At 38.6% G+C, this 26,214-nt stretch overlaps 1 protein-coding gene across 1 annotated transcript in view; it reads left to right on the forward strand.

Annotated features, from left to right (window-relative positions):
• TRIO (trio Rho guanine nucleotide exchange factor) overlaps positions 1-26,214 on the forward strand; it is a 221,479-nt gene that overhangs the window by 188,861 nt on the left and 6,404 nt on the right. Inside the window, exons 35-52 of the mRNA XM_015854391.2 lie at positions 1,721-2,013; positions 3,348-3,518; positions 7,836-7,931; positions 9,777-9,925; positions 10,640-10,706; positions 11,282-11,385; positions 11,978-12,047; positions 13,590-13,679; positions 14,073-14,165; positions 14,805-14,855; positions 15,078-15,155; positions 16,128-16,319; positions 17,093-17,270; positions 18,097-18,866; positions 22,931-23,178; positions 23,972-24,110; positions 24,469-24,496; positions 25,395-25,557. Coding sequence (XP_015709877.1) covers positions 1,721-2,013; positions 3,348-3,518; positions 7,836-7,931; positions 9,777-9,925; positions 10,640-10,706; positions 11,282-11,385; positions 11,978-12,047; positions 13,590-13,679; positions 14,073-14,165; positions 14,805-14,855; positions 15,078-15,155; positions 16,128-16,319; positions 17,093-17,270; positions 18,097-18,866; positions 22,931-23,178; positions 23,972-24,110; positions 24,469-24,496; positions 25,395-25,557 — 2,980 coding nt within the window. The remainder of the gene's footprint in view (positions 1-1,720; positions 2,014-3,347; positions 3,519-7,835; positions 7,932-9,776; positions 9,926-10,639; positions 10,707-11,281; positions 11,386-11,977; positions 12,048-13,589; positions 13,680-14,072; positions 14,166-14,804; positions 14,856-15,077; positions 15,156-16,127; positions 16,320-17,092; positions 17,271-18,096; positions 18,867-22,930; positions 23,179-23,971; positions 24,111-24,468; positions 24,497-25,394; positions 25,558-26,214) is intronic.

The following is a 26,214-nucleotide window of genomic DNA, read 5'->3' on the forward strand; positions in this document are numbered from 1 at the left end:
ATGTGCCAACTTATGGAGGCAGATTTGGTTTTATTGGAACAAGGAAAATGTTTAAATCAGCCTGATAAAATTTTTGGATTCCAGGGAAAGGATGGTAATGTTTCTCTCTCTTTTTTTTTCCCCCCTGCATTTTGCAGTTTTTGACATAATCTTCTTTAAAACATCATGAACGATAATGGAAAAAGATCTTATTATATTCACATTCTGTGTCTCTTTCAGCGTGTCAGTTGTGGCTTTTTAAGCTAGAATTTGCCCTTAATATTCTGTGGAAACAGAGCAGGCTCACATACTAGTGTGTAGATCCAAGGCATTTGTGTTTCCAGTAAAGCGTATTGCTGCAACAGTGACCATATTATCCTACAAAACTCAAACTATTTCTGGTAAGACTGACAGTGTGCTTCTTAGGGAAAAGCTGCCACAAGAGGCGACCTGAACATCTGTGTCAAACTTCAAGAAGGAATGCAAACACTGCATTTAATTCCTCAGGAGTAGAAACATTCAACAAAACGTTATTTATGTCATCCGTATATAAACTATCTACATGCAAAAGTGCACACAGAGGAAAGCAAACATACTTGACAGCCTAGCTGAGTCTTGTTAATATGTTGGTGGTGGATAGTAGTCATAGAACTGACATTACAAGAAGAGAACTGTTGGGGGAAGAAACGTTATGCTTCATGAGAAGAATAAATGTAGTCTCACAGCAGATAATCTGGTGGATGCTTACCATAAGTATTCAAGTGACAGGAGCCTCGGTGGGAAGTTAATACCAACCTCATGTGCATATAGCTGTGGTTTAAGAAAAGTATATCCCTTGACTATAGAACTTCAGGTGTCATGCTAACAAATACTGCTAATCCTTAGATTTGAGCAAATGGGCTTTTCAACATAGCTATTTTCTACCTTTAAAACTTAAAAAAAAATAAAGACTCCCAAGATTGTTTAAACAAAATGAACATACAATATTTATTATATAGCATAGATATATAACAGATATTTAACTATCCTCTTGATTTCTTAACTCTTCTCCCCACATCTTTCAGGGTAGCAGGGCAGGGAATAATTAAACAAATACCGTAACTACAGCATTTGTAATAACGTTTGGGATTTTCAAAGTTTTGGTTATTTCACTGAGGTATCACTTTTTGCTTTTCATATCTGTGCTCAAAGCAATGTACCACTGTCAAATGTGCATCAGCAATGCTATAACAGTTAAGACAGTCACAACTACTTATTGAAAGCTTGACTAGTAGAGAAACTGCTTATATTTGGGTGGTCATGTATAGCATGAAAACAGACAGCTGCAGTGTCTTCAAAGGCCAAGTTTCAAAGCAGTGTGTTCAGTTATATATCCAACCTGAGTATTTCAGATAGTCCTCAGTTTCTGTATAAACTGGCCCAATAGAGCATCTTATATTGAGCATAGTAAGTTGCAGGTAAGCTTTGGGAAGTTGATGCAGGTTTTCAATAGGGCTTATGCTTGTTGTGGAGTTTCAGGTGAAATTAGCAGCTGTCAGGAATAGTTCACTAGTTTTCATACACATGATTTTGTGGTTAATGCTATGTTACAATCAGTCTTTGGCTGACAATGGTAACGCTATTTACGTTTTTCCCGAGTCAAACTGGTGGAGAGTTTAAACAAATGGCTATTACTACTGTTCACCTTGTTTCTCACTTACCAGTATCTCAACTTCAACATACTCTCCTCACTCTTTTTCAGACTCCCTTTCAGTCTCCAGCAATGATGCCAGTCCTCCTGCTTCAGTAACATCACTTCAACCCCATATGATTGGGGCACAGAGCTCCCCGGGTCCCAAGCGCCCCGGCAACACTTTGAGAAAATGGCTTACCAGTCCTGTGAGGCGTCTCAGCAGTGGGAAAGCAGATGGGCACGTCAAAAAACTGGCCCACAAGCACAAGAAGAGTAGAGAGGTTCGCAAAAGCGCCGATGCAGGTTCTCAGAAGGACTCTGATGACAGTGCAGCAACCCCACAAGATGAGACTGTTGAAGAGGTATGTGTTCCAGGCAGCCATCTGCAACTTGTTTCTGCGTCTCTGCTGGACCTACATAGTGCTATAGATGTAGCTTAGAGCAGTGGATGGCCCCTCAAATCAAAGTGTAGTTACCGCCACCCAAATAATAAACGTGGCAGATTTCACTGAAGGAAAGGAAACAGTGAACTACTGCACGCTTTGTCGCCATGGACATTTGCTGAATGTCTCCCTTCCTCTGGCATAAATGTGAGCATCCCTTTAAGCCTGGAACTCACTTATTAGCAAAACTGTATCCAGTTAGGCACAGACAGACAAATTCTTTTCTGTTACAAAGCTGTAGTTCAGACAGAAATGAATGGCATCTTATTTTTGCCACAAGTGCATTCACTTGCACACTATATAATTATTTCCTTTTACCTGACTCAAATCCGATGAGCATTTTTTTCGGATATGTCTGATTAATTATTTTTCTTTCTTCTGATGTTTTTGGCTTCAGTCTTGGAACACTGTGAGTTACACAGTGAGGGAGAAAAAAAGGACTAGAGACCTGATAGCATGGTGAAGTGGAAATCATAGCTTGGGAAAGAATACTGGCATCTGTCCTTGAAGGTCACGCTATAGAAAGAGGCTGTCTGGTTCAGCTGTAGTATTATTTTGAAAGTATCTATTATTCTGCAGTCCTGTGAATGAGAGAAAACCCACAGACAGGTTTTCTCCTTGAAGTGAGGAAAGGGCAATTATCTTCTATACTTGTTCCTTTAAATATGCTTAAATTATCCTGTGAACTCAGCTGCACTAAACTTTGGCTAATTCATTTTCTAATGTAGTTTGAGGTGCTGTCTTTCATCACAGCTTTAAAAATCATACAAGCATTCTGCTTACACTATTTTAAGGTGGAGGTGGATATGAGAAAAAATGATTGACAGAACACTTTATGTTATAAGGGATTCTTACAGCCTTCAGATATCTTAATGTGAAGGTCAGTGCTTCCAGTACAAAGTCCTTGAATTAGTAAGTTGGAAGAATGGGGCTCATACTTTGCAGAACTGAACTCGCATAGCGTTACTTTGGCAACACTTTCCTGTAATAAATTTCGAGCTGTCTGCTTCTCAGTATCTTAATCCGTTTGCTTTTTCCAGCCACTGAAAACATAATCTATGGCATCTGATTTATTTTTTTTCTCCTGTGTGTTTAGGATCATCATTTTATTATTTAACTGTTTGTGTAGAGTCATATTGACTTGTTGGGAGGCAGGTGAATCTACAAAACAGTCCTATGACTAACTTGTGTTTAACAAGCTTCGCACTGCTGAGGAGGTTAACAGAACTTGAATGTCTTAATTTTATTTACAGAGGGGTCGGAACGAGGGGCTGAGCAGTGGCACTCTCTCAAAGTCATCCTCTTCAGGCATGCAGAGCTGTGGAGAGGAAGAAGGTGAAGAGGGAGCAGATGCTGTACCACTTCCTCCTCCCATGGCAATTCAGCAACACAGTCTTCTCCAGCCTGATTCACAGGATGACAAGGTAGGAGGAGGAAGCAGGGAAGGCTTTGCACGTTGAGCCTCTGTTTGCCCAAATCTTTCTTCTGTTTCCTGAAGTCTTGTAACATACACTGTATGCCTTTATGATGGACAGAAATAATCACTGTGCCATCATTAAAAGGGTTTCCTGGGGAAAATGTGTTCATAAAATATATTTGTTTTAAACACATAAGAACAGAAATTTTTCATCTAGATCTTTGTATCCAGAAATGGGAAACATGGCGTTTTTGCAGGCCTGTTTACATCTATTTAACAAGAAGCCATGTTTGTGGTTAGAAAATAGTTGCTTTATAATCATACCTTTTGGGTATTCAAGTTCAAATATTATTGTGCATATAGAGTTTATCTGAAGAAATTAATAGTTGTACATTAGGAACTTTTTTAGATCATAGATTGTTTACCAAGCCCTATTACTTTAAATAGCTTCATATCTGGGGGAAAAAGGAAAAATCAACATACAAACCATAGCCAAAAGAGCTGTGCATGTTGAATTTAATGTTTTCTTAATAGCTGCATAGGTATTTTTTATTATTTGTATTTTTTTTAATATATACCTCTACAGGTTTGCTAAAAGGTTAATAGCCAAGTTAGGGTAATAGTACAGCACAGGGTTGTTTTTCTTTTGTTTGTTAAAAAAGATAAAAAGAAAATACATGCCAAAAAGGATGGGTAATAATTTTGCATCAATAGTTGAAATTTCTGGATATTGGTAGTAATTGCATGAAAAAAATCTTATGTGCATATAATCTCCTTTTCTTAGATGTTACGGTGTTCATACACTGGGAGGGTTCATTTCAAATTTCAAAACTGATCAAATGTTTGTAGTACAACTGTCAAACCAAGACATAGAGGGTTTTAGAGTGCAAACTATGGGGACTTCTGCAGCAGATATTCACATTACAATCTTCTCACCATTTTGATGCTTAAGTTTTTTAACTGTTTTATTCACTCTTAGTGAATATTGTGGGTGAATTGTCACTGCTCGGAGTGGTGCAACTTTGGCGGATCTTTTATCCTTTTATCCCACTGTCTTTCACTGGGGATCTCAATGATCCCTGAAGCTGTCATTTGTAGGATAAAACTGTCTGGCTTCTATGTTCTATTTGTATTTACTTCCTACCTGTTTTCTGAATTTGAAAAGTGTAATAAACGAGTTGGGGCAGGGGATGTTAATATTTGGGGAAATGGGCCTGGAACAAAACAGGCAAAAACAGACATTTTAAAATCTTGCTGATCTTCAGACCCAAGATAACATTTTAGGACTAGAAAATAATCTCACTTTGCCGTTTATGAATAGCATAAAAATTATATTGGTGACAACATGTTAAAGTTCCTGCTAATAAGCTGCCTTATTTGTATGTTCTTTCAGTGATACGGAGAAAAAAAAAAAAAGAAAAAGTGATAAGAAAGCCTTGTAAAACGTTGTCCAGATAAAAGTGGCTTTTACTTATTATTTGTTCCTTTGTACAGTGCAAGAACAGTTTTGTGAAGGGATTTACTTGAAAGATAGTGTCCTTTCACTTTTGCACTTCTCTTGCAAAGTCAAGTAGCTTTGAGTAGCTTTTAGTCACCAATAAACTTTTTTACATGCACCCACTGCTGTAAAGACACATTGGGGCAGTTTTTGAAGTAAACTGCATGGCAGGAGGCAAAGAAGTCTCATTGCGTGGTAGTCTTGGAGCTTGTGTGCCACCCTGAATTCCACACACCAAGACATACCAACAATTTCCAATACCTAAAGCAAATACTTGTTAGTACACAGAAGTGAGAAGCCAGAGCAAAGTTTTATCCAGCAGAACTTGGAGGACTCTACTGACAGAGCTTCTGATTGATAAAAGGCTTGCAACAAGTCCCTGTTGTCAGCCTTCTGGTTAGAGTCTTTCACATTTCTGCCACGTTAGGTGGTTTCCTCTGGATCCCAAGGAATGTCTCCTCCTTTTCATGGCCTCAGAGGCTTGGCTTTGGTCTACACCTCATTTCATGCATTTCTTCCTCTCTGTGGCTCCTGACCCTTACTCACGCTGAAAACTCCCTGCTTTGCTGGGCTTCTCCCTCCCTACTCAGCCTACTGTGGCCTCCAGTAGTATCTCACACTTGCTTGTGCTCGTTTGCTCCCTCTACCTTTCTTTCTGTTCCCAGTGTACATCATCAAGAAGAAGGTCAACTGGCAGTCTTCATCTGTGCAGCCCCAGCTCCTTCCTTTTCAGATAAATTAACTACATGAGCTGGGAAACCAGTGTTGAAGTTTAACCAACAGTCACATCATGATGTCTGGGGCCCCTAATACGAAAAAGACAGGTTGCTGTTGGAGAGGATCCGGAGGAGGACCAGAAAGATTATCAGAAGGCTGGAGCACCTCCCCTATGAACACAGGCTGAGGGAGCTGGGCTTGTTCAGCCTGGAGAAGAGAAGGCTGCGGGGTGACCTCATTGCAGCCTTTCATTACCTAAAGGGAGCCTGTATACAGGAGGAGAGTCAACTCTTTACAGGAGTTGATAGGCCAAGGGGAAATGGTTTTAAGTTGAAGGAGGGAAGATTTAGGTTGGATGTCAGGATGAAGTTCTTTACAGTGAGAGTGGTGAGGTGCTGGAACAGACTGTCCAGAGAAGCTGTGGATGTCCTTGGAGGTGTTCAAGGCCAGGTTGGATGGGGCCCTCAGCAGCCTGGTCTAGTATTACGTGTGGAGGTTTGTGGCCTGCATGTGGCAGGGGTGTTGGAGCTTGATGATTCTTGAGGTCCATTCCAATCCGGGCCATATCATGATTCTGTGATATATTCCCTACAGAACAACAGATAGAAAGGACCTTGACTGGAGCCTGATGACAATGCTGACAGTATTTTGTGAGGCTGAGCTGAGCTCCATATCCAAAAGCTGCATACCAGCACAGCTTTAGAAAAAAAGTGATTGATAGTTGTATGTCAAGAGTGTACAATTGCCTGAAATACATGCTAGCTGTGGGCTTGCCAAGTGTTTGGTATGAATGCAAATATCATGTGCTAGGTGATGCTGATATGTCTAATATCACTAAATAATACAGCCATTTTCTCCCATAAGAGCTCATCTGCACAGTATATATTCTGTTCGGTAGAATCATTGCATGCTTCATGGATTTACATTTGATGGCAGTTTACAAGTTGTTTGCATTTAATTTTTGGATTAGCAGAATTAAGTTTCAAGATCAGTTATGCTAATATGAAACTAATTATTTTCGCTTTTTGTTTTCTCTTTTTTTGTAAATTGACACAGCATTATGTTGACTTGTGTTCTGTCTCTGCTTTGGCTCAGTTCCCATATCTTTCCATTTAAAGTTGTCTTTATTTCCTTTGCTTACCCAGCCCCTGTTTTCCTTTCCAAATAAGGCAAATACAAGGCAGACTACCTAAAATACATATGTTGCTTTTTATATTGACCTATGGAAGCCTTGTCACACCCGTAGTTGATTTGAGAAGAACCTCCTGTGTTAAGCTGTTATGTGTGCCAGTTCTTTGTCCAGTTCGTTGGAAACATTTGCAGAACAGCTTACCCTGTGTTACACGATGTTCACTGTGCTGTTTGTAATATGAAGTAAGGTTCATATTACACTGTTTCCACTTTCCAGTTATTTAATGATAGAAGTAATGTGCAAACAACTCTGTTTGCAAATTACTGAGACTGAATTTAATGGCCCTCCCCAAAATCCTTTACTGTGAACACCTTTTGCCTTCAGTTGTATCTATAAACTGGCATTTTATAGCTTGAGGCCAGAGATCTTCTGTACTCTGCACATACGATTGGGGAAAATGGATGGCACAAGGAATGGTGAGCTCAATTTCCCCTCTGAATCTGAGCAATGTACTCCAGCTCCTTTAGAAAAGTAGATGATCCTGAGTTACTAGTGTATTTTCTCTTAGTTTAACTGGTGTTTCAGATTGTATTTCAAGCCCTCTCAGTTCGTGTTAATTTTCTGCAGTTGTAGATTGGTTTAACCAGCAATACAATATGTTAACAAACTGTTGCTCATCAGGTCATCTCGGGTGATTTTGTAGTTTTTTGTCAGACATTATTACATTCAGCAAGATGAAGAATATTCCCTTAACTTCTATTGCATGTATGAACAGGAATTTTTATTTCGGTAATTATAATGGAAGGCACAAAGTTCTTTCAACATTTAGCTTTTGTGGGGTTTACTTAAAATTTCCACTTCCAGTTGCCTAACTTGGGATGATTTTAGTGTTACGCTGATAGTTATTGAGTATTATTTGTTCTTGAACAAGTGCCAAGCTGACGCTAGGTTTTTCCTTCCTTTATGTCATTGCACAGACCTCTTCTCGATTACTGGTGCGGCCTACCAGCTCTGAGACACCCAGCGCTGCAGAACTAGTCAGTGCAATTGAAGAGCTCGTCAAAAGCAAAATGGTGAGACTAACTGACAGACAGCAAGTCCTAACTTGCTATTCAGATAACAATTCCATGTTCATCCTCAGCATACAGCTTTGATGTGTGAAATGACATATCTGTTTCAACAGTCACTTTTGGGGTTGGCGTATGGGTCACTTTGTACACCCTGTTCTGTGGAATCACTTAGAAAATAGGTGAATGGCACTGTAGAGAGGCAAAATACAATAAATGTAAAGGAGAGGTGAACAAAGAAAACGCATGTCCTACTAGCAAAAAAAAAGAAGAAAAACAAATGCTAAGACCCAGAATTACCATGATTTGCCTCATAGAGCAGGCAACGTGATAATACCTATACAAGAAATACCTATAAAGAACAAGAGAGGGTTGGTTTGATTGTTGCTGACTCTATTTGCCAACAAACTAAGTAGACGTAATTTTATCAGATCTTTAAAGCTTTTGTTTCCAAGTTTCTGTGTTGCTGAAGATTCTCACTGGCAAAGAGTAGATTGTGTAGGTAATTCCACAAGTCTTTGTATTCAGAAGGTAGTGCCACTGTGAAAACTCAGCAGAGCCACAGCTTGGCAAACCCATATTACCAGAAGTTGTTATTTCCCAGATTTTTCATAAATTTTAGCAGCTTTGAATTTCAGAATGAAAAATTGGACTTTCCATTTTCCATTTCCTCATTCGAAAAGACTTAAACTTCGCTTACATTATTACATAAATAATTTTTGCACGCTTACAGCATTAACTTCAATTTTTTATTCTGTTGTGCTGGAAGGGTGAATAAGAAGTCATCTGTGGGAAAATTCAAAGCAGCCTTTTGTAAATGGAAAATGTAATAGTTCGCATCTCTTACATCTCTTCCATACAGCCTAGCAGTGGATTTAGATTAATGATCCTTGTGTGTAGTCCCTGCTGGATATGTTCTCATTTCACATGTGCAGCTGAGGGCCAGTTTTTCCAACTTTTGGGGCCTGTCATGTTATTACTGGGTTTTCAGTTTTTGTAGGAATTAAAAAAGATTACGGCTAAACCCTACCTAAATGTGTCTTGCATTAAAGACTTTATCACATACAAGGAAATGTGATATATAGCTATAGCTTGTTCCAAGATTAGGGTTTTGTATTAAAGAAGTCCAATAAATATTACAAAGAAATTTGTTCATATTATTACTCCCATGGCTTCTCCATATTTTAAAATAAAAAATAAGACAGCAGTTTGTTCGTTGGAAACCATTTGTCTGACAGAAGAGAGAGATCATTTCCTAGGATTTGAGCTGTCAAGCTCAAAAGCAAGTCAGTATGTCGGCCAGATAATGAGATAAAATGTTTGACAAAAAATGCCACTTCTGTTGTGATTAGAAATATAACATCCAAAGAATTCTCTTTAAAGTTGTTCCATTTACTTTTGAAAATAGCTTACGCATGAGAGAACTAAATTATGATAAATATAATTTGACCTCTGGCAATAAGTACGCATGCATGTAGTTTCTACTACAGAAGTACTTACATCCTCAACAGGGTATTCTGACTTCTAGCCCGTCCTGTTCAAACCAATTGAACTGCATTCTTCTCCTGTGAAGGAGAGACTGATACATTTAAAATGTGCCTCATTAACGCCTAACATCTCACCCTCCCCGACAAAGTTTTGCCTCGTTATCGCCTACAACATTCTATGAAGTTCGATTTTCTGTCCCAGAAAACAGTTGTTGCCAGGTTTCCTCAAAGCTTGAGACCTCTTTTGACAAGATATGTTGCAGTAATTGATATTCCATAGGTTCCCATGTACAGCTGTATGTAAACACCTCTTGAGAATAAAGGGGAAATAAATAATTGTTGTCTTTCTTGAACACCTTCTTAGGCCTTGGAAGACCGTCCAAGTTCCTTGTTAGTAGATCAAGGTGACAGCAGCAGTCCATCCTTCAACCCTTCAGATAACTCTCTTCTATCCTCATCATCACCTATAGATGAGATGGAAGAAAGGAAATCCAGCTCCTTAAAAAGACGACAGTAAGACCTCATTTTCACTCTGTTCTTAATAATGTTTTGAAGAGAGAAAATGTTTGTTTGAAGAATGTCCATTTTGAACTGAAAGCAGAAGCTGTTTATCTGGAAAGAAGAGGACTTGTGTTAGGTGTCAAGCATGCAATTACATCATGTAAAGGAAAAATTCTTTCCTCAAACACGAGTCACAGTATATATATATATAAGTTTCCCATGACTTAATTTCAGTCACACTTTTATTTGACTTTTGTAACCTGTCAATCTCAGGTAAAAATATGCAAATCTTTAAGTATTCAGAGGTCTATTAGGCTTCAAAAACTGATCGTTCCCCTTCTTCTGTACCATCATGCCATTCCTGCAGGGATTCTTAATTTCTTTTGTAGTAGTAAAGTGTTACCATGGTAGAAGAAAAACATGCCTGTTATTATGCTTAAGAGTGTCCAGATCAGAGACATACTAGCATTTTATTTTAAACAGTAGTTAAATGTTTTATTCAAATGACACATGTAGGAAAACATCTAACTTTTGATAAACAGAAGCTAGCATGCTCCAGTTCCAAAATCAAAGAAGCATTTTGCTTAGAAAGAATGTGCACTAATTCTTCATTTTCAGCTATGCTTATCAAGTATATGTGACTGCAAATGTCTAAAAGGCTGTATGTCATTAATCCTTTTTTAGAAGTGCTTTTAATGAAATGTGTGTTCACCATTTCCCCCACAGCTATGTCTTGCAGGAATTAGTGGAGACAGAGCGTGATTACGTACGAGATCTGGGCTATGTAGTTGAGGTATGTTGTTTTTCATTAGTCTATTTTATTTTTCAACATGGTATCAACCAACTGTGCAACTCAACTTATTTATGTATTTCACATTGCTAAATTCAAAAAAAGCATTGTAGGCTAAAAGAGTAGAGGAGCAATCCTGAATTTGGAAGACTTCTCCTTCCCTGCTGCTAAGCTTCTCTTAGACTTCCTAGTTTCCTCTTCTGTAAAAGAGATGAGACTTAAGGGAGAAGCATAATGTTGAGCTACCAATTAAATGCATATGGAAAACCAGAGAGTACTCACATAACAGTGAATTTCATCCACACTCTTGGGGGAACCTATAAATATTAACCTCTGAAGCAAAGGGTGGCCTTTTGATAGTATTCCTATGAAATACCATTCATGAATATAGTTTTCTTCAGTACAACATTTTGTAACCATACTTCAGATGAAGTTGTGTATAAAGCAGTTTTATGATTTGTTTGGCTTTCTGTCCCAAGTAAGTTGTTACCCTAGTCAGCTTGAAAGGCTTCTGAGGAAAGGGAGATTACAGGGTTACCCTCGATTTTTTTAAGTTGGTTTTCTTTGTATTGTTGCAGGGTTACATGGCACTTATGAAGGAAGATGGTGTTCCTGATGATATGAAAGGCAAAGACAAGATTGTATTTGGAAATATTCACCAGATTTACGACTGGCACAGAGAGTACGTATATCTAATTTGAAAACCTGCTAGTGAACAATTCTATCTTAAAATACTAGATTGACTTAAAGAAAACATTTATTCCCTCAAATATTTAGAAACAAGGTAAATACACTCAGTCTTGTGCTTTAAGTTAATTATTTAGTAGATTCAACTCAAAAATGTTGGTATGAAGTTTTGTTTATATATCACAGCTGCTTCAAGAATCTCTATTATGGATAGCATTGTGCAGAACTCATGTTTGTTCGAGATTTAGATTTCTCTGTTTAAGAATACAGTCTTCAATGAATTTGTTAGAAATTAACATGGCAATATGAACATCTCAACCACTCTAAACTAGGTAGGAGGAAAATATCAATCAATACATGAATGACAATATGTTAATGAATATGAATACGTTTCCATGTTGGAATGTGTGTCCATTTGGAATATGTACTGAAATAGTACACTGTTAGTATTGTCATTTTGCAAATATGTTAGTATCCAAAGCAGCTGACAGGATGCAAAATGCATTTTGTAGTAAGATTGCCTTGTAATCACCTGTCGCCACAATATATCTTATCAGAAAAATATGCTTAATTCTTTTGCTGTTCAGCTTCTTTTTAGGAGAGTTGGAGAAGTGCCTTGAAGATCCAGAAAAGCTGGGATCCCTGTTTGTTAAGCATGTAAGTGCAAATGTCTTCTATGGCCAAGCTCTTGTATTGCTACGAACTAACATGTTTATTAAGAATTTATCTATGATAAAAAACAGTTAAGAAAGGGCTATAAAATACTCCTCCTTGTAAGACAAGGAGAGATTGTGAGAGCTTGTAAGTAGACTAAGTAAATAACCTTGTTTTTTTGTTGGCAGTATCCCTCTATGAAGAAATATGAAGGTGGGCCCCATTTGTCAATTCAGTTCCAGTTCTGTTGAGGGAATTGTCATTTCATATGACAATGCACACCTGTCTTCTAATCCTGGGTATCAGATCCTAGATATCAATGCAGTACCTTGGAAGACAGCAAGCAGGAAATAGGAAAGCTGCTTATTTTCCACAGAGGTTTCTGTGCATTCTGGTTCTGTGTTCGTTCCCTTTTTGATAATCACACTAGTGTTTGGGATCCCTATATCACAAAAATAGAGAGCCAAGGATTAATGGAACAGTAACTGGAAATCAGGATTAATTCCTGGACTGATGATGATGAGTGAACTGTTCCATTTCTGAGGGATTATTAAAAAAATTAAAAAAATTAAAAAAATAAATTAAAAAAAAAATTGAAAAGAGAGAAAAAAAAGGGGGGAGGGGAGAATCTTGGCACTGGTGTAATGTGATGAAATCTCAAGGGAATAATTGTTCTCCTTGCTGTGTTACTTTCTCCTGGTAAGTTTATTTGAACTGAGTAGTCTTTGAAAGGCACCCTTATCACTGCAGATGGAAAGGCAAGTTGTGATGCTTTTACAGCATCTTCTAGCAAAAACCTGACTACCAGCTAGAATGTGAAAATTCTATTTCTCATTTGTCTTCACTGGTTGTTGTTGTTTAATTCTTTGAGCAGGAAATCAGTCCTGGCAAAATGATTAGGAAGAATTTGGAACTGATTATGTTCACATGTGGGATGTCTGTGTTTCTTAACCATCAAGGTGGTAATCAAGAAGGAGTCTTAGAATCAAAGCTATGCTCCCTTTTTTCCTTTGTTGCCTCAGTTTAAAAATGCTTGCACACAAAATACAAAATCAGAGTTCAGAAATACCAGTACTGCAGTTCCCAGGCTACATCATCTGCTACTGCACTCAAACTTGAATAGGACAGTAAATGCTACGTAAAAGATAGACAGGTTTCTTCTAATTACTCTGTACAACTAAGTAGTAGGAGGATACTGTTATACTACAGTAATAACTAGATAATTCAAATAATGAATATTCAAATTAAATGGTAATATTTCAGACGCTTTCTTCATTTTCCTTCCTAAATGAAACAAACTTTACCATTTTTGTAGTTATTTTTTATGAGGGGACTTTCTAAGCTATTGTCTCTATGCATCTTATGTTCAGGAGCAGATGTATATAACTGTGACAATGTTTTGACTTGTGTTTGCTTTCTGAAATCATTGTGGTATCCCCAAATAAATGATTTACAGATGTGTAATTTTGGGAAATGTACCCTATTTCAATCTGACATGCTTTTTTCTTGATGATAATCTATCATTCTGTATCCTTGTTTTTCTAGGAGAGAAGGTTGCACATGTACATAGTTTACTGCCAGAACAAACCAAAGTCTGAGCACATTGTCTCAGAATACATTGATACATTTTTTGAGGTAAGTCCTTGAGAGAGAGGATATGTGCACAAGCCATAAGCATTATCAGATCTGTTGGTTAGAAAAGGGCAGCACTTGTGGATGTTGCTGTTTTTGTTTTGAGTTGTAATTTCTTGCCATTTCTGTTTTGATTTCTCAAGTGCAATACAAGCTTCTAACAATGTATTAATCTTATATGTGAACTTTAGCTATTAATTAATCAATAAGGCCATCTTTAGTAGCCTTAACTGGGATGGTTAGCATCTGTATACAAAAAGAAATTCTAATGTTAGACGACCAACATAATTGTAGAAAATGTACAACCTGTGACTTAAAACTTATGTGTGCTGCTGTGTTCCTGACTGAACTAAGCAATATCTGAAGCCAAAAAAATCTTTGTTTTACAACCCCCAGGATCTAAAGCAACGCCTGGGCCACAGACTGCAGCTGACAGACTTGTTAATAAAACCTGTGCAGAGAATTATGAAATACCAGCTATTACTAAAGGTAAAGCAGAGCTGAGCCGAATAATGTAATACACAGTAAATTACGTTTTCTTTTTTTTGAATATTGCTTATGTTCTTCCTCTTTCTCCTACAGAACCCAGGTCTGTAAGCAGTGTCGTGATTATTTTCTAACCATGTTTCGGTAGCTGTAAAAATTGCAGTGAATAGCTTGGACAATTAAATGTTGTGTTCTCTTTTTTTTGGTTTAAACAGTTAAAATTCAACTGAACTCAAGTCAGTGACATGGAAAATGTTTAGAATTAGTACCGACGTCATACAAAGGGGAGAGGGATATCCCAACTGCCTTCATCTCTAGATATGTCTCATCCCAACTTCTTCATCTATACATGCAACCGTTTTAATTACACTTAAATGTTTCCTGAAGAGCAACCCTGTGTATCATAGGGACTGTTATCTTAATATATGTTCTTGTATAATCTAAAACAAAAGAGTTAATAAATCTTTATAAACATGTAGAGGGGAGCACCACAGTAAGAAGCTTTAAAAAGAAAAAAAAATCCCGAGTGTGTTCAGCAGTGTCTTGTTCTCTGACAGAATACAGCAAATATAGATTTTGTGAGATTCTCTCTGTGTAATTTAATGAGCACAACGCTTATATTATTGTTCTTTCCTTTTTCAGGATTTCCTCAAATATTCTAAAAAAGCTAACCTTGATACAACAGAACTAGAGGTACTTGAAATGTTTTCTTGGGGATTTCAATGCTCGTTATTTTGATCTTGTTTTGACAATGCTATTTGCCTTTTCTAATCTTCTTGATGATGTGCTTATTATACATGTTTACGTTTCACATTACTTTCTGTTCTAAAGTAACCGTAGCAAGTGAAACAAAATTTTATCCTGCTAACACATATTTGGAAAATTAAGCTCTGACTTTTTATCTGTCTTGAACAGAGAGCTGTAGAGGTCATGTGTATAGTACCAAAACGGTGTAATGACATGATGAATGTTGGCCGCCTGCAAGGATTTGATGTAAGTTGGCTGGGAATTTTCAGTGAGTTTTTGTCAGGTGCTCCAGAAATTAGATACTAACGTTGTGGAGAGCATTGATGGGGAGAAGGAGGATAGGGTGCACAGTCACTAAGCTAGGCAGGAAGAGATGAAAATTGACTGTTGATGCAATATGCATTAGCCAGATCATAGTCACATACTCTGCTTGCGAAGCCCTTCCTGCTTCATGGTATAAATATGAACTTGAATTCTTTCCTTTTTTAGCCATCTAGAAAACAGAAGAATAAATGAGAGATGGTAGGGAAGTATTTTTTTACAACAATGAAGTGAAAGTCTTCTAGTTTCAATCGTAGAATCATTTAGTCATAGAATCACAGAAATGCTTAGGTTGGGAAAGACCTTAAAGATCATTAAGTCCAACCACAACCTAACCATAGAACCCTATCTAACAACGCCCTGCTAAATCATGTCCCTGAGCACCACATCCAAACGGGTTGTAAACACATGCAGGGATGGTGACCTCTCTGGGCAGCCTATTCCAAAGCTTGACAATCCTTTCTGTAAAGAAATGTTTCCTAATATCTATCCTAAACTTACCCTGGCACAACTTGAGGCCATTTCCCCTCGTCCTGTCACCAGTGAGAAGAGACCAACCCTGCCCTCACGGTAAGCACCTCAGAGATAGCAGAAGAGAGCAATAAAGTATCCCCTTAGCGTCTTTTTCCCCACACTAAACAGCCCCGGTTCCTTCAGTCTCTCCTTGTAGGGCATATTCTCTAAAAAAAAAAAAAAAAGCCAGGATGGGTGTGTATTTTCGTTGTTTTCTGAAAAAATTTCATGTGTATTAATGGATGCTCTAAGAGACTGGGAAATATTCAAAGTGATTTTGGTGTGGGTACCTGCTAAGATTGATGTGGTGGGGGGGGGAGGGAGGGAGCAGGTAAAGAAAAATGCAGGGTTGCACTAAGTGTTTCCACTTGCTTCTGTTTTTAGGGTAAAATTGTAGCCCAGGGTAAGCTGCTACTCCAGGACACGTTCTTGGTTACAGACCAGGATGCAGGTCTTCTGCCACGCTGCAAGGAGAGACGTGTCTTCCTGTTTGAGCAGATTGTCATTTTCAGTGAGCCACTAGATAAAAAGAAAGGTTTCTCCATGCCCGGATTCTTGTTTAAAAACAGTATCAAGGTAACTGTTGTGTGTGAGTCTTATAGCAGAATTTGTGCAGGGGGACACAAAGGTAACAGTGTCTCACTTAGTGTGATTCCCCAGTGTCATCTAGATGTACGGTCATAAAGCGCAGCAAGGTGTCAGTCATTTCCTGAAATTGTTTCCTACTGCATTTGTGCTAACTATGATGGGAAATGGAAATCTTTGGATTCCAGCTCTTTGATGCTTCCCAAGTGAAGCGTACCAAAGCAGTTGTTCTTGTTCAAAGCTGGACAAACATTCACAGTTCAGTCTTCAATTCTGTGCTGTATGTACATCGCAAAGCAAAGTGATTGCAAATAAGGAAAACTCGGTAAGTATCTCTTTTGATGAATTTCAGCTGCAGTCAGTCCAGGTGGGTAGGTAACTTTTGTATGGGCCATTGGCAGAGCTCTACAGTGGGCTCATCATTTTAAATAACACAAGGGGAGGTTGTTGATGTGAGGGTTGATGGAGAGCATTAAGCTATACTTACAGTGAATTAGTGCAGTACATCTGTCAGTGAAAGGCCATTGCACTCTCTAGAGCAAAGGCTGCTATAGAATGAGACTGTTCTTTGTTGACATTTTGGTTGTACCAAAAGTGTCCTGTGTTAATTCTTAGTTTACTGTAATTTGACAGTATTATTTTACTGAGCAAATGGATGTTTATCTTAATCACGTTTGGAGATTGGACTCTGAACTACCACATAAGAGATTTGAGCAGTATGTTTCTCAGAAAATACATAAAGGAAATTCTCTTTTTGTGTGAAGGTGAGTTGCCTTTCCCTGGAGGAAAATGTGGACAATGATCCATGTAAATTTGCACTAACATCAAGAACGGGTGATGTCACGGAGACCTTTGTTTTGCATTCTGCCAGTCCAGGAGTCCGCCAGCTGTGGATCCATGAAATTAACCAAATTTTGGAAAACCAGCGCAACTTTTTAAATGGTAAATCATCAGCTCTCATCAAAAGTTCATAGTTGAGTGAATTCTCTCTCATCTGTTGTTTTCTTTCCTTTGAAATGCTCTGCAAGTTTCCTTTTTCCTAAACTAATACAGAACAGTTGCGGGTTTTGCTGAATTTTTGCTTTAGAACAGATGCTAGCATTTCTTGTAAGAGTGATAGTCTGAATTTATGTGTTGTTTACTTGGTGAAATGTTCCAAATGTTTTGTAGAATTGAATTACGAGAGACACCATCAGTTGATGGGAAGAGTCTGTGTAACCTTTGAACCAAATGCAAGCCTTTAAAGGCTAAATACCAGTTCAGTTTTAAGTATCTGTTCAGAATCTGTTTTCCATTTGTTATTTTGTTGGTCATTGTTGTTCCACCTTACTTGTGGCATCAACAGTCAGGTTCTGCAGGAGACCATGATGATATCCTTTGGATACTTCCTACTGGGAGGTTCTTGCTATGTTTTTGTATCCGTAGCTTGTTGCCCTGATCTAGAGTTGTAATGGGTAGAACAATACACTGAGAGTCATATCTCTTTTTGCCCATCTTGGCTACTGACCAACAGTGCGATCTGGAGGAAGACATTTCTGCCTGGATTTAACTTTTCTGTCTTTAACAGAGAGCAGGTGATATATGGCAAGTCATTAAAGGTATAATATACAAAAGTGACTTGAAGTCTATGGCGTGACTGGCATTGATAAGGGAATTTCGCATTTGAGACACATTCTCCTTTTGTCACAAAAAAAGTCTGCTTGAACTATTTCTGTTCCCTTTCCTGCTCTCTGTTCCCTGATCACCTCCACTCCCTTCCCCACTGCAGCCTTGACGTCTCCAATCGAGTACCAGAGGAACCACAGCAGTGGTGGAGGTGGCAGCGGCAGCAGCAGTGGTAACAGCAGCGGCCCCAGCAGCTGTAGTGGAATCCCCACCTCCAGCCGTAGCCGGCCATCCCGGATCCCCCAGCCTGTCAGACACCATTCCCCAGTCCTGGTCTCCTCTGCAACCTCGGCCCAAGCAGAGGCAGACAAGATGTCAGGTATGTCCATTCACAATCTCTCCCTGCCACACTACAACACCTCCTTAGAAACTGGCCTGAGCCAGCCAGACAGGCACCCTCCCAGTGCAGAACCGGACGGTCCTCAGAGAGAAGCTGAGCAGATTCCCAAGATGAAAGTTATTGAGAGTCCCAGGAAGACAGCGGGAAACATTTCTGGCTCAGCTGACGGAGCCCAGAAAGACTCACGTGGAAACTCAGAGGAAAGTCGCTCAAGAAGCAGCGTAGGATCACTGACGCTGGGGAAGCCAAGGCCAGGAGCAATCTCACCAATGAACTCTCCTCTCTCCACGACTTTCCCTTCTCCTTTTGGCAAAGAAACCTTTCCACCCAGCAGCCCCCTGCAGAAGGGCTCCTTTTGGAGCTCCATCCCAGCATCCCCTGCCAGCCGCCCTGGCTCCTTCACTTTCCCTGGGGACAATGACTCCCTCCAGCGGCAGGTCCACCGCCACTCTTCACACAGCAAGGACACAGACCGCATGAGCACATGCTCCTCGACCAGCGAGCAGTCAGTTCACTCCACCCAGAGTAATGGGGTAAGAGCGGAGCACCTCTGTCCTGCAAGCTCTTCTAAAACCTTCCCATGCTCCTTTCCTGTGCGTTGCCATCACTCTCCGTACTAACTTCTGGCTCTCCGGCGCTCTACTGCTCTGAAATAATCAACTGCTCCGGTGTCTTCTGCACATTAAAAAATAAAATTATCTGCCTCTTTGTGTGTGTATACATAAAAAATGTAGATGGTGATATGTATACAGACACACAAACAACTGCTAACATTAGATACAGTTTCTGCCTCTGCTGAAAGCATAGATCACTAGGCTGATCCTTACTAACTTGCTGTCCTTGCTGTTTCTTCTCTAATTTGAAGGCACATAATTAACTTGCTGAAGCGCAGCAACCAGAGCACCTTGGGGTATGCATTGCAGCCAGCATTTACATCTGACTTTTGAGATTTTGGCAGATTGTCTTGGGGCTTTATTCCCTGTCACGCACAAATCCACCGCCAGCTGTCCATTGAGTTTTAACTTCGTTGAGACATCTACCAAACAGTCCCTGGGCTGCTTGATATTATTTTGTATTTATTTCCCCACACACTCCTCCTTTCAGCATTAGTTGATATACAGTATTCTCTTTTTAAATCTTATGCCTGGTCAAAGAAGCTTCCTACGGTCCACTCAAAAAAGGCAATCAAAGCCTAGCTAAAGTAATCAACTGTTCTTCTGCTACAATCAAAACAAATAGCGGCTCCACTTTTCCCTTCTGCATTGTAAGAAGAACTGTTTTAGTGCACCTGGAGATTCAACCTTTTAGTATGTACTTGGCATGTTCGTGCAGAAATCTGGGGGGGAGGGTGTCAAATGAATCCGCAGACTTTGTAATGATGTCTTCCAGGAAATGTAACACAGCGATCACAGGGCATGTGCAACATAAGCAAAACTGTCAAGGCACTTGCCATGGATATCATAGGGCAGGCTATGGTGCCTTTGTTAAAAGTCACATTTGATTCTTTTCTCACTAAGTATTGTGTTCAATGTTTGTTTTTCCACTCTCTCACAAATCGTATGTAGTAGCAATTTTGCAAATCACCTAACTTGGCATTCTTTTTTTTTTTTTTTAAGTGCATGCATTTCTTTATAGAACTGTTTTAACACAGAGAATTTTCTTCTTAGTCCTGACACTTACCTTTATAATAGCTTCAGAAGAAAAAATAATGCTTTGCATGTATCATATTTTGATCCTGATATTCCATCTTTTCATTTGATATAGCTCTGTCTTGTTGTTTATCTTCAGTCTAGCAAAGTATGATGGTAATATATTGGCTGCAGTTATCAACGTGTTTCACAATTATTGTGACTTGTATAGCATTGATGTCATTGCATTTAAAAAAAAAAAGAGAGAAAGGAAGGCACTAAATTTTTCAAAACATTTGAATTTTGATACTGTTGGCAAAGGTGCCTTTGGTTTTTTGTCACTGCAAAACAAAGTCCGAATGCATGCCTTCTGCTTCACTGCTGCATTTCTTTTAGCTGGGTCACAATTATTCATTTATAACTCCATTTGCAGCCCATATTTTAGCAGGATTACACATTGCATTCAGCAGGCTAGAGAAGATGGGTCACGAAGGTTTATTTTGGTGTATTCATTTGTATGTGTATATTTACACACACATATGGTTAGGGTTACTTCATAGGGTTTCTTGGATACGTAAAGGTCACCCGTAAGAAGGAAAAACAGATGTGTTGTAATTGCTGTTATTTTTTTCAGGAATATGGAAGCAGTTTTTTAGTGTTTGATTGCCTAACCTCTGTAATCCAGTAACTGAGGTCAGTGATGGCCAGAACTTGCAGTAGAAAAGCATTTTCTGCTCAAGAACAATTGTTTCCTTGCAAGGCAAAGGCAAAGCTACCTTTCTGTGATGAAAATAAATTCTGATATAAACAAATGAACAAGTTAGGAAGTTTATCACTCTGTAGTGAACAGATATTTATTTAACAGATTTATCTGTCCTCACTGAAAATAAGAAACATTCAGACTGTAAAATTGCCCTTCAAGACTTAATTATTACAAAGAGATGTCACATTGCATGAAGGCCAGTCCTGCACTTAAACAAGTCTGCACACTAAAAACTCCTGTATTTTCAGGAGTAGTGTACAGGACAAGACTTGGACTTGGGCTGATTTTGCTACTTCAGCCTTCCCTACCACTCCCTTTAAGTCTAACAGAAGGAATTAATAAAAACAACTTTCTCTGAATAAAGTTGTTTTTAATTTAGCTAGCAGAATTTATGAATATTAATTTAAACAGCAACTACAAATAGGACTTCTGTTTTTTATATTCTTCTGTTCTTGGTTTACTAGAAGTATGGAAGAGTCTTGGTAATAGAAAAGGCCATGTAGGCAGTTCTCTAAAATAGGCAAACTGTTTTTTTCCCACTGGAAGTACAACATCTGGAATTAAATATGAATACCCACTAGTAGAGGTACAATCCAGGATGAGACGTTGCTCTCAGGTAGCATTTGCTTCATAATCCTAACAGGGGAAAGGATACAGAAACTGCAAACCCAAGCATGAATGTGCTGAACATGCTACGACTGAGTAATCAGAGTTTCTTTCTAAACTTCTTGGCCTCTCAATACGTTATTCAGTCAGCTTGTGAGGAAGCACAGGTGCCAAGAGATGGACAAGGTCATTAACAGATAGGATGAGAATGAGGCTTAGGGGGCTCCCAGTGCACCGTGCTGTCAACTGACCACCTCTGCTTCTCCTCGGTGCAAAAGAGACAAATACTTGATAGTTCAGGAAAAAAAGGTGACAGTGTTTTAGTCCTGAGTGCCAAGCTTTCCACTCACTGCTTGCATGTATGTGGTACTAGCGCTTGGTTGTGCAATATAAACCACAATAGCATTCAGCTACAGCTGGGTACTGCTTTCTTTCTTCAACTCAGCTACCACTAAGCAATATTGAGCCCCTCACTGATAGAAACTGAGACGGTCTGAAGTAAGAACACAGAGACCAAGGACAGGTGCACACACACACACCTCATGCCATATCATTAATGGGCCATCCACTTTGTTTTTAATGTCTTTCAAGAAGGAAATCATTTTCTTTCAGGGATTAGTTTGCATAGCCTGATAATAGGTTTTACACTTCTGTTTGTTAAGCCTCTTATAGGAAATGCATGTATATGGGCATAAAGAGATTGACTTAAAAATGTAATAATTTCCAGTTGGCCAGGAGAAGGCTTTTTGGTTTGAAAAGTAGTGTGTCCTTAATGTGCGCTTTGTCAGCAGTAAGTAGCTTCCCGCAAGAGCTCAGTGAGGAAACAGGCAGCATTAATGAACACCAGTTGAAAGCGTGTGAGAAGCAGCTAACACACAGCTATTAAAGCGATCATTTAAAAGTGAGATTTGCAGCTTTATTCTTAGAGATCAATGGGCCTATTTTTCTCCAATAATTAAATAACTTAGTATTTCAGTAATTAACATCCTTCTGTGCATTTAAAAGGAACAATTGTGATCATACGGTTTCAAACTAGGGAGTAGCCTTGAATTTTTAAGACAGACACTGTTGAAAAGCAGGTTTTGTTCTTTTGTACTTTGTCGTGTTCTGTGTGCAGACGGCTGGTGTCTGACATCTGACAAATGACACTAGGAAAGGTTGTATGTATTCCTCATTATTGGAGTTTCCAGTGTTTATAAGACGAAGTCTTGATCTGCTCTGATTTTAAAAGTGCATCTACAAGACTTGGTGGGAAATTGTTACACATGTTGTACCGTAGCTTTGCTACCCGATAAGCTTCAGTGTCAGAGCTTGAAAGAAAGACTAGTTGAAATCTTTTGTTAAAACGAAGTAATCCTGAACGAAAGGAACTGCAGCAATTCTACATAAGGGTATTCAAAGATCAAACTATTTTGCACAAAGTAAGTATATGCAACCATCTCTAGAAGAGAAACCTTAACTCTTCTGTTTGACTGCATCTTAAACTGTGTGAATTATATAGGTTGTGGTTGAAGTGTAGCACACCAAGAATAGACTGCCTCCCTCATGAACTTTAAACTTGATTTATTTTTTTTGCCTCCTCTTTGATTGACACTTGCAGAGTGAAAGTAGCAGCAGTAGCAATATCTCCACCATGCTGGTGACACACGATTACACGGCAGTGAAGGAGGATGAGATAAATGTCTACCAAGGAGAGGTTGTGCAGATTCTAGCCAGCAACCAACAGAACATGTTTTTGGTGTTCAGAGCCGCCACTGATCAGTGCCCCGCAGCTGAGGGCTGGATTCCCGGCTATGTCTTGGGGCACACCAGTGCAGTCATCATGGACAACCCTGATGGAACCATCAAGTGAGTGCCTGTGTTTGTTTAGAACAGGGAGAGGAAGAATAACATCAATTTAGTCGAGGCTTAAAACCTTTCAAACTAAAAATTGATGTGCTCTCTGAGAAATCAATGAGTATCAAGTAGTTTGAGTAGGTCTCTTTGCAAGCATCTTAAAAATGAAGTAATAAAAGCAAGGTGGTAAGAAAGAAGCATGTATTCTTTATTTAAAGCTGTAGTAGTGCAGTCTTCTGGGAAAAGAAGATTAAATAATACCTTATTTATTTAAGAGAAACAGTAGTTACTGGCTTATTCATAGGATGAGTTGCTGGGTTGGGTATCTTTGTTTAGGAAACTGTTGTTAGATTTGTGCCATATGACAGATCTCAGTTTTGATCTGCAAGTCTGTCTACCGTCATTGATTGTGCTAACATCTCCCTCAGCTCTCCAAAGGGAGAATTAATATCCATGTTCTGCACAGGTTTATATAAAGTCTTTATGGGTTGTATTTCAGATTTATGTTTTATGCTGTGAGTTCAGTTTGATTGACAGTTTGTATTTTCATATTTAATGTTTACCACTGCAGCAAAGATTTCACAAAATACTGAACTACAGACCAATCCTACAAGCTTACAGTTTTAAACAAAGTCGATATTTCTTATGGAATACTTAATGTATTTTGCCCTAGTATACATCAGTACAATGAAATAATGCTCTGACCTACTTTTCCAGTGCTGTTTCAACCTAGAGATTATAACACATCATTGAGAGTTAAAAAGAACAGTAATAATTTTCAAATCATTCTGTGTTCTACATTCAGGAAGTCAACGTCTTGGCACACAGCACTCCGTTTAAGGAAGAAATCTGAGAAAAAAGATAAAGACGGCAAAAGGGAAGGCAAGCTAGAAAATGGTTACCGCAAATCCCGAGAAGGACTTGCCAACAAGGTTTCTGTAAAGGTAAATGTTTGTAAAGATGCAGTAATTTTCAAAAGGAGTTCTGTTAGAATTGCTTTCAGACTTGCTTTTAATTCTAGCTTCTGTTAGAACTTCACGTGAAGAAGTTAGAAACAACAGTGGTTTTAATGGATGGTGTTTATCAATATTACAACAAGATTATAAGGTATCTTAATGCACAGGCACAATACTGCATATGGATACTGATGAAAAAGTAGAGTGGTACAGGGACTCTGGCATTCTTCTGTTTATTGGGCACTCGTGGGTACAGATGACTTCTTCCAACCACTGTGCTTTATTTTCTACAATTCTTTTATAACGCATTTGCAAAGACATTAATTGTTTAATTTCTCCTTTCCAGCTTCTCAACCCCAATTACATTTATGATGGTAAGTTGTTTTAATCTTTAAAAGTCACAGCAAATGTAATGGGATTGAAACATCATTTACTTTATTGAAATGTATTTAACATGAATTACATCAGAAACTGAGTATTTTAGTGAAAATATAAGCAAGTTCATTTTGGAGGGTGTTAACAAAATATGACATATTATTTTAAGATGAAAGGAAGGCATTTTTGTTTACATATCCAAAACATCATAAAATATAAGAATCACATGACATTGTTCAGAAAGATTTACACTCTCTACCACATCTGTGCTGAGACTGTAAGGAAGTTGAGCATTGAAGCTGAATTTGCAAAATAAGGAGGTCAGGAGTTGGAGACCTGTCACTTCATTTTGCTCTTTGTTCCCTAGCAAACACTCAGAGTCTCTCCAGGGCAGAGGCTGATCAGGAGAAATACAGTGACACTGGGACAAGAGTCAGCTTCTTGAGTTTCACCTGTAAGCAAAAAGGAACAACAATATAGTACCTCAGTAAATGAGATGTTTTGTCTTCCCTTCTGCAAACACAGCTGGCTACACAGATTGCCTAGCTGAGCACATCCTTAAATACTTTTCACTGCTGGCTTTGCTTAGCTTACTTGGCCCAGAGTGTTTGGGTCACCACTGTAGACTTCAGGGTTACCTGGCATTGTGGTAGCATCATGTTTAAGTTTAATTAAGTTAATTCATGAAGAGGAAAAGTTATTAATTCTACAGAGCTTCAGAAAGTGAGGTAGCTGTAGACATCATCCAAGGGTAGAAGAATAGATAAACTCTGGATTTTAAGTGCTATGTTAGATTGTCTAATAGAAAAGAGAAGATGAAAGGAGTAGAAATGCAAATTGTACTGATGAATTTCAGTTGACCTAATGCTATTAATATTCTTTTTTTTTTTTTTCCAGTTCCCCCAGAGTTTATAATACCATTGAGTGAGGTAACATGTGAGACAGGAGAGACCATCGTGCTTAGGTGTAAAGTCTGTGGTCGTCCCAAGGCTTCAGTTACTTGGAAAGGTCCTGATCATAACACACTGAGCAATGACGGTCATCACAGCATTTCGTACAGGTACAGTAATTACTGTGTAGTACATTTCCTTGTCATAAAAGGTAAAATCATTGTCAGTGACCTCAGTGGCTTATTTGGTTTGATAGGTTTGGGGTGTCGCTCTTAATTATATCCTCCTCTTTTTCCTCTCAACACTGAACATCTCAAAAATAAAAGAGTGACATTTCAATGCTGTGACATGCCACACTGCCAGTCCTTTATTTCTGTTAGTAGTGTGCATCATTCTGAGGGCAGATGACTGCTTTCAGAATGATCACACGATAGTATTTTGCAAAGAAAAACTTCTGTTTCCTATTAAAATGACAGTGCTACCATCTTCATAATTGAAGCACGGAAACAAATGTTTTTGTTTGTTTTTAGCTTTGCTATAATAGAACTGAACAGACTAACTGGTAATTCAAACAAATGTGTAATAGCAGATATTACTGTATTTTGGAATCCTAAATTGCCTGTTGAAGAAGGGTTTTTTCTGATAAAGCATTCATTTATTTACAGTAAATATTCTTTACTGAGTAACTTCAGTGTGAAGAAATGTCTAGCCTATGTACTTGCTATGGGGAGACAAGGGCATTGTGATAGCTGTACTACTGCATCCACAACCATTATGAGATGAGTAGAGCTAAATTCACTAGGATTAACATATTGTGAACCATTTAG

Source organism: Coturnix japonica, chromosome 2, assembly GCF_001577835.2.
Source record: "Coturnix japonica isolate 7356 chromosome 2, Coturnix japonica 2.1, whole genome shotgun sequence".
NCBI lineage: Eukaryota > Metazoa > Chordata > Aves > Galliformes > Phasianidae > Coturnix > Coturnix japonica.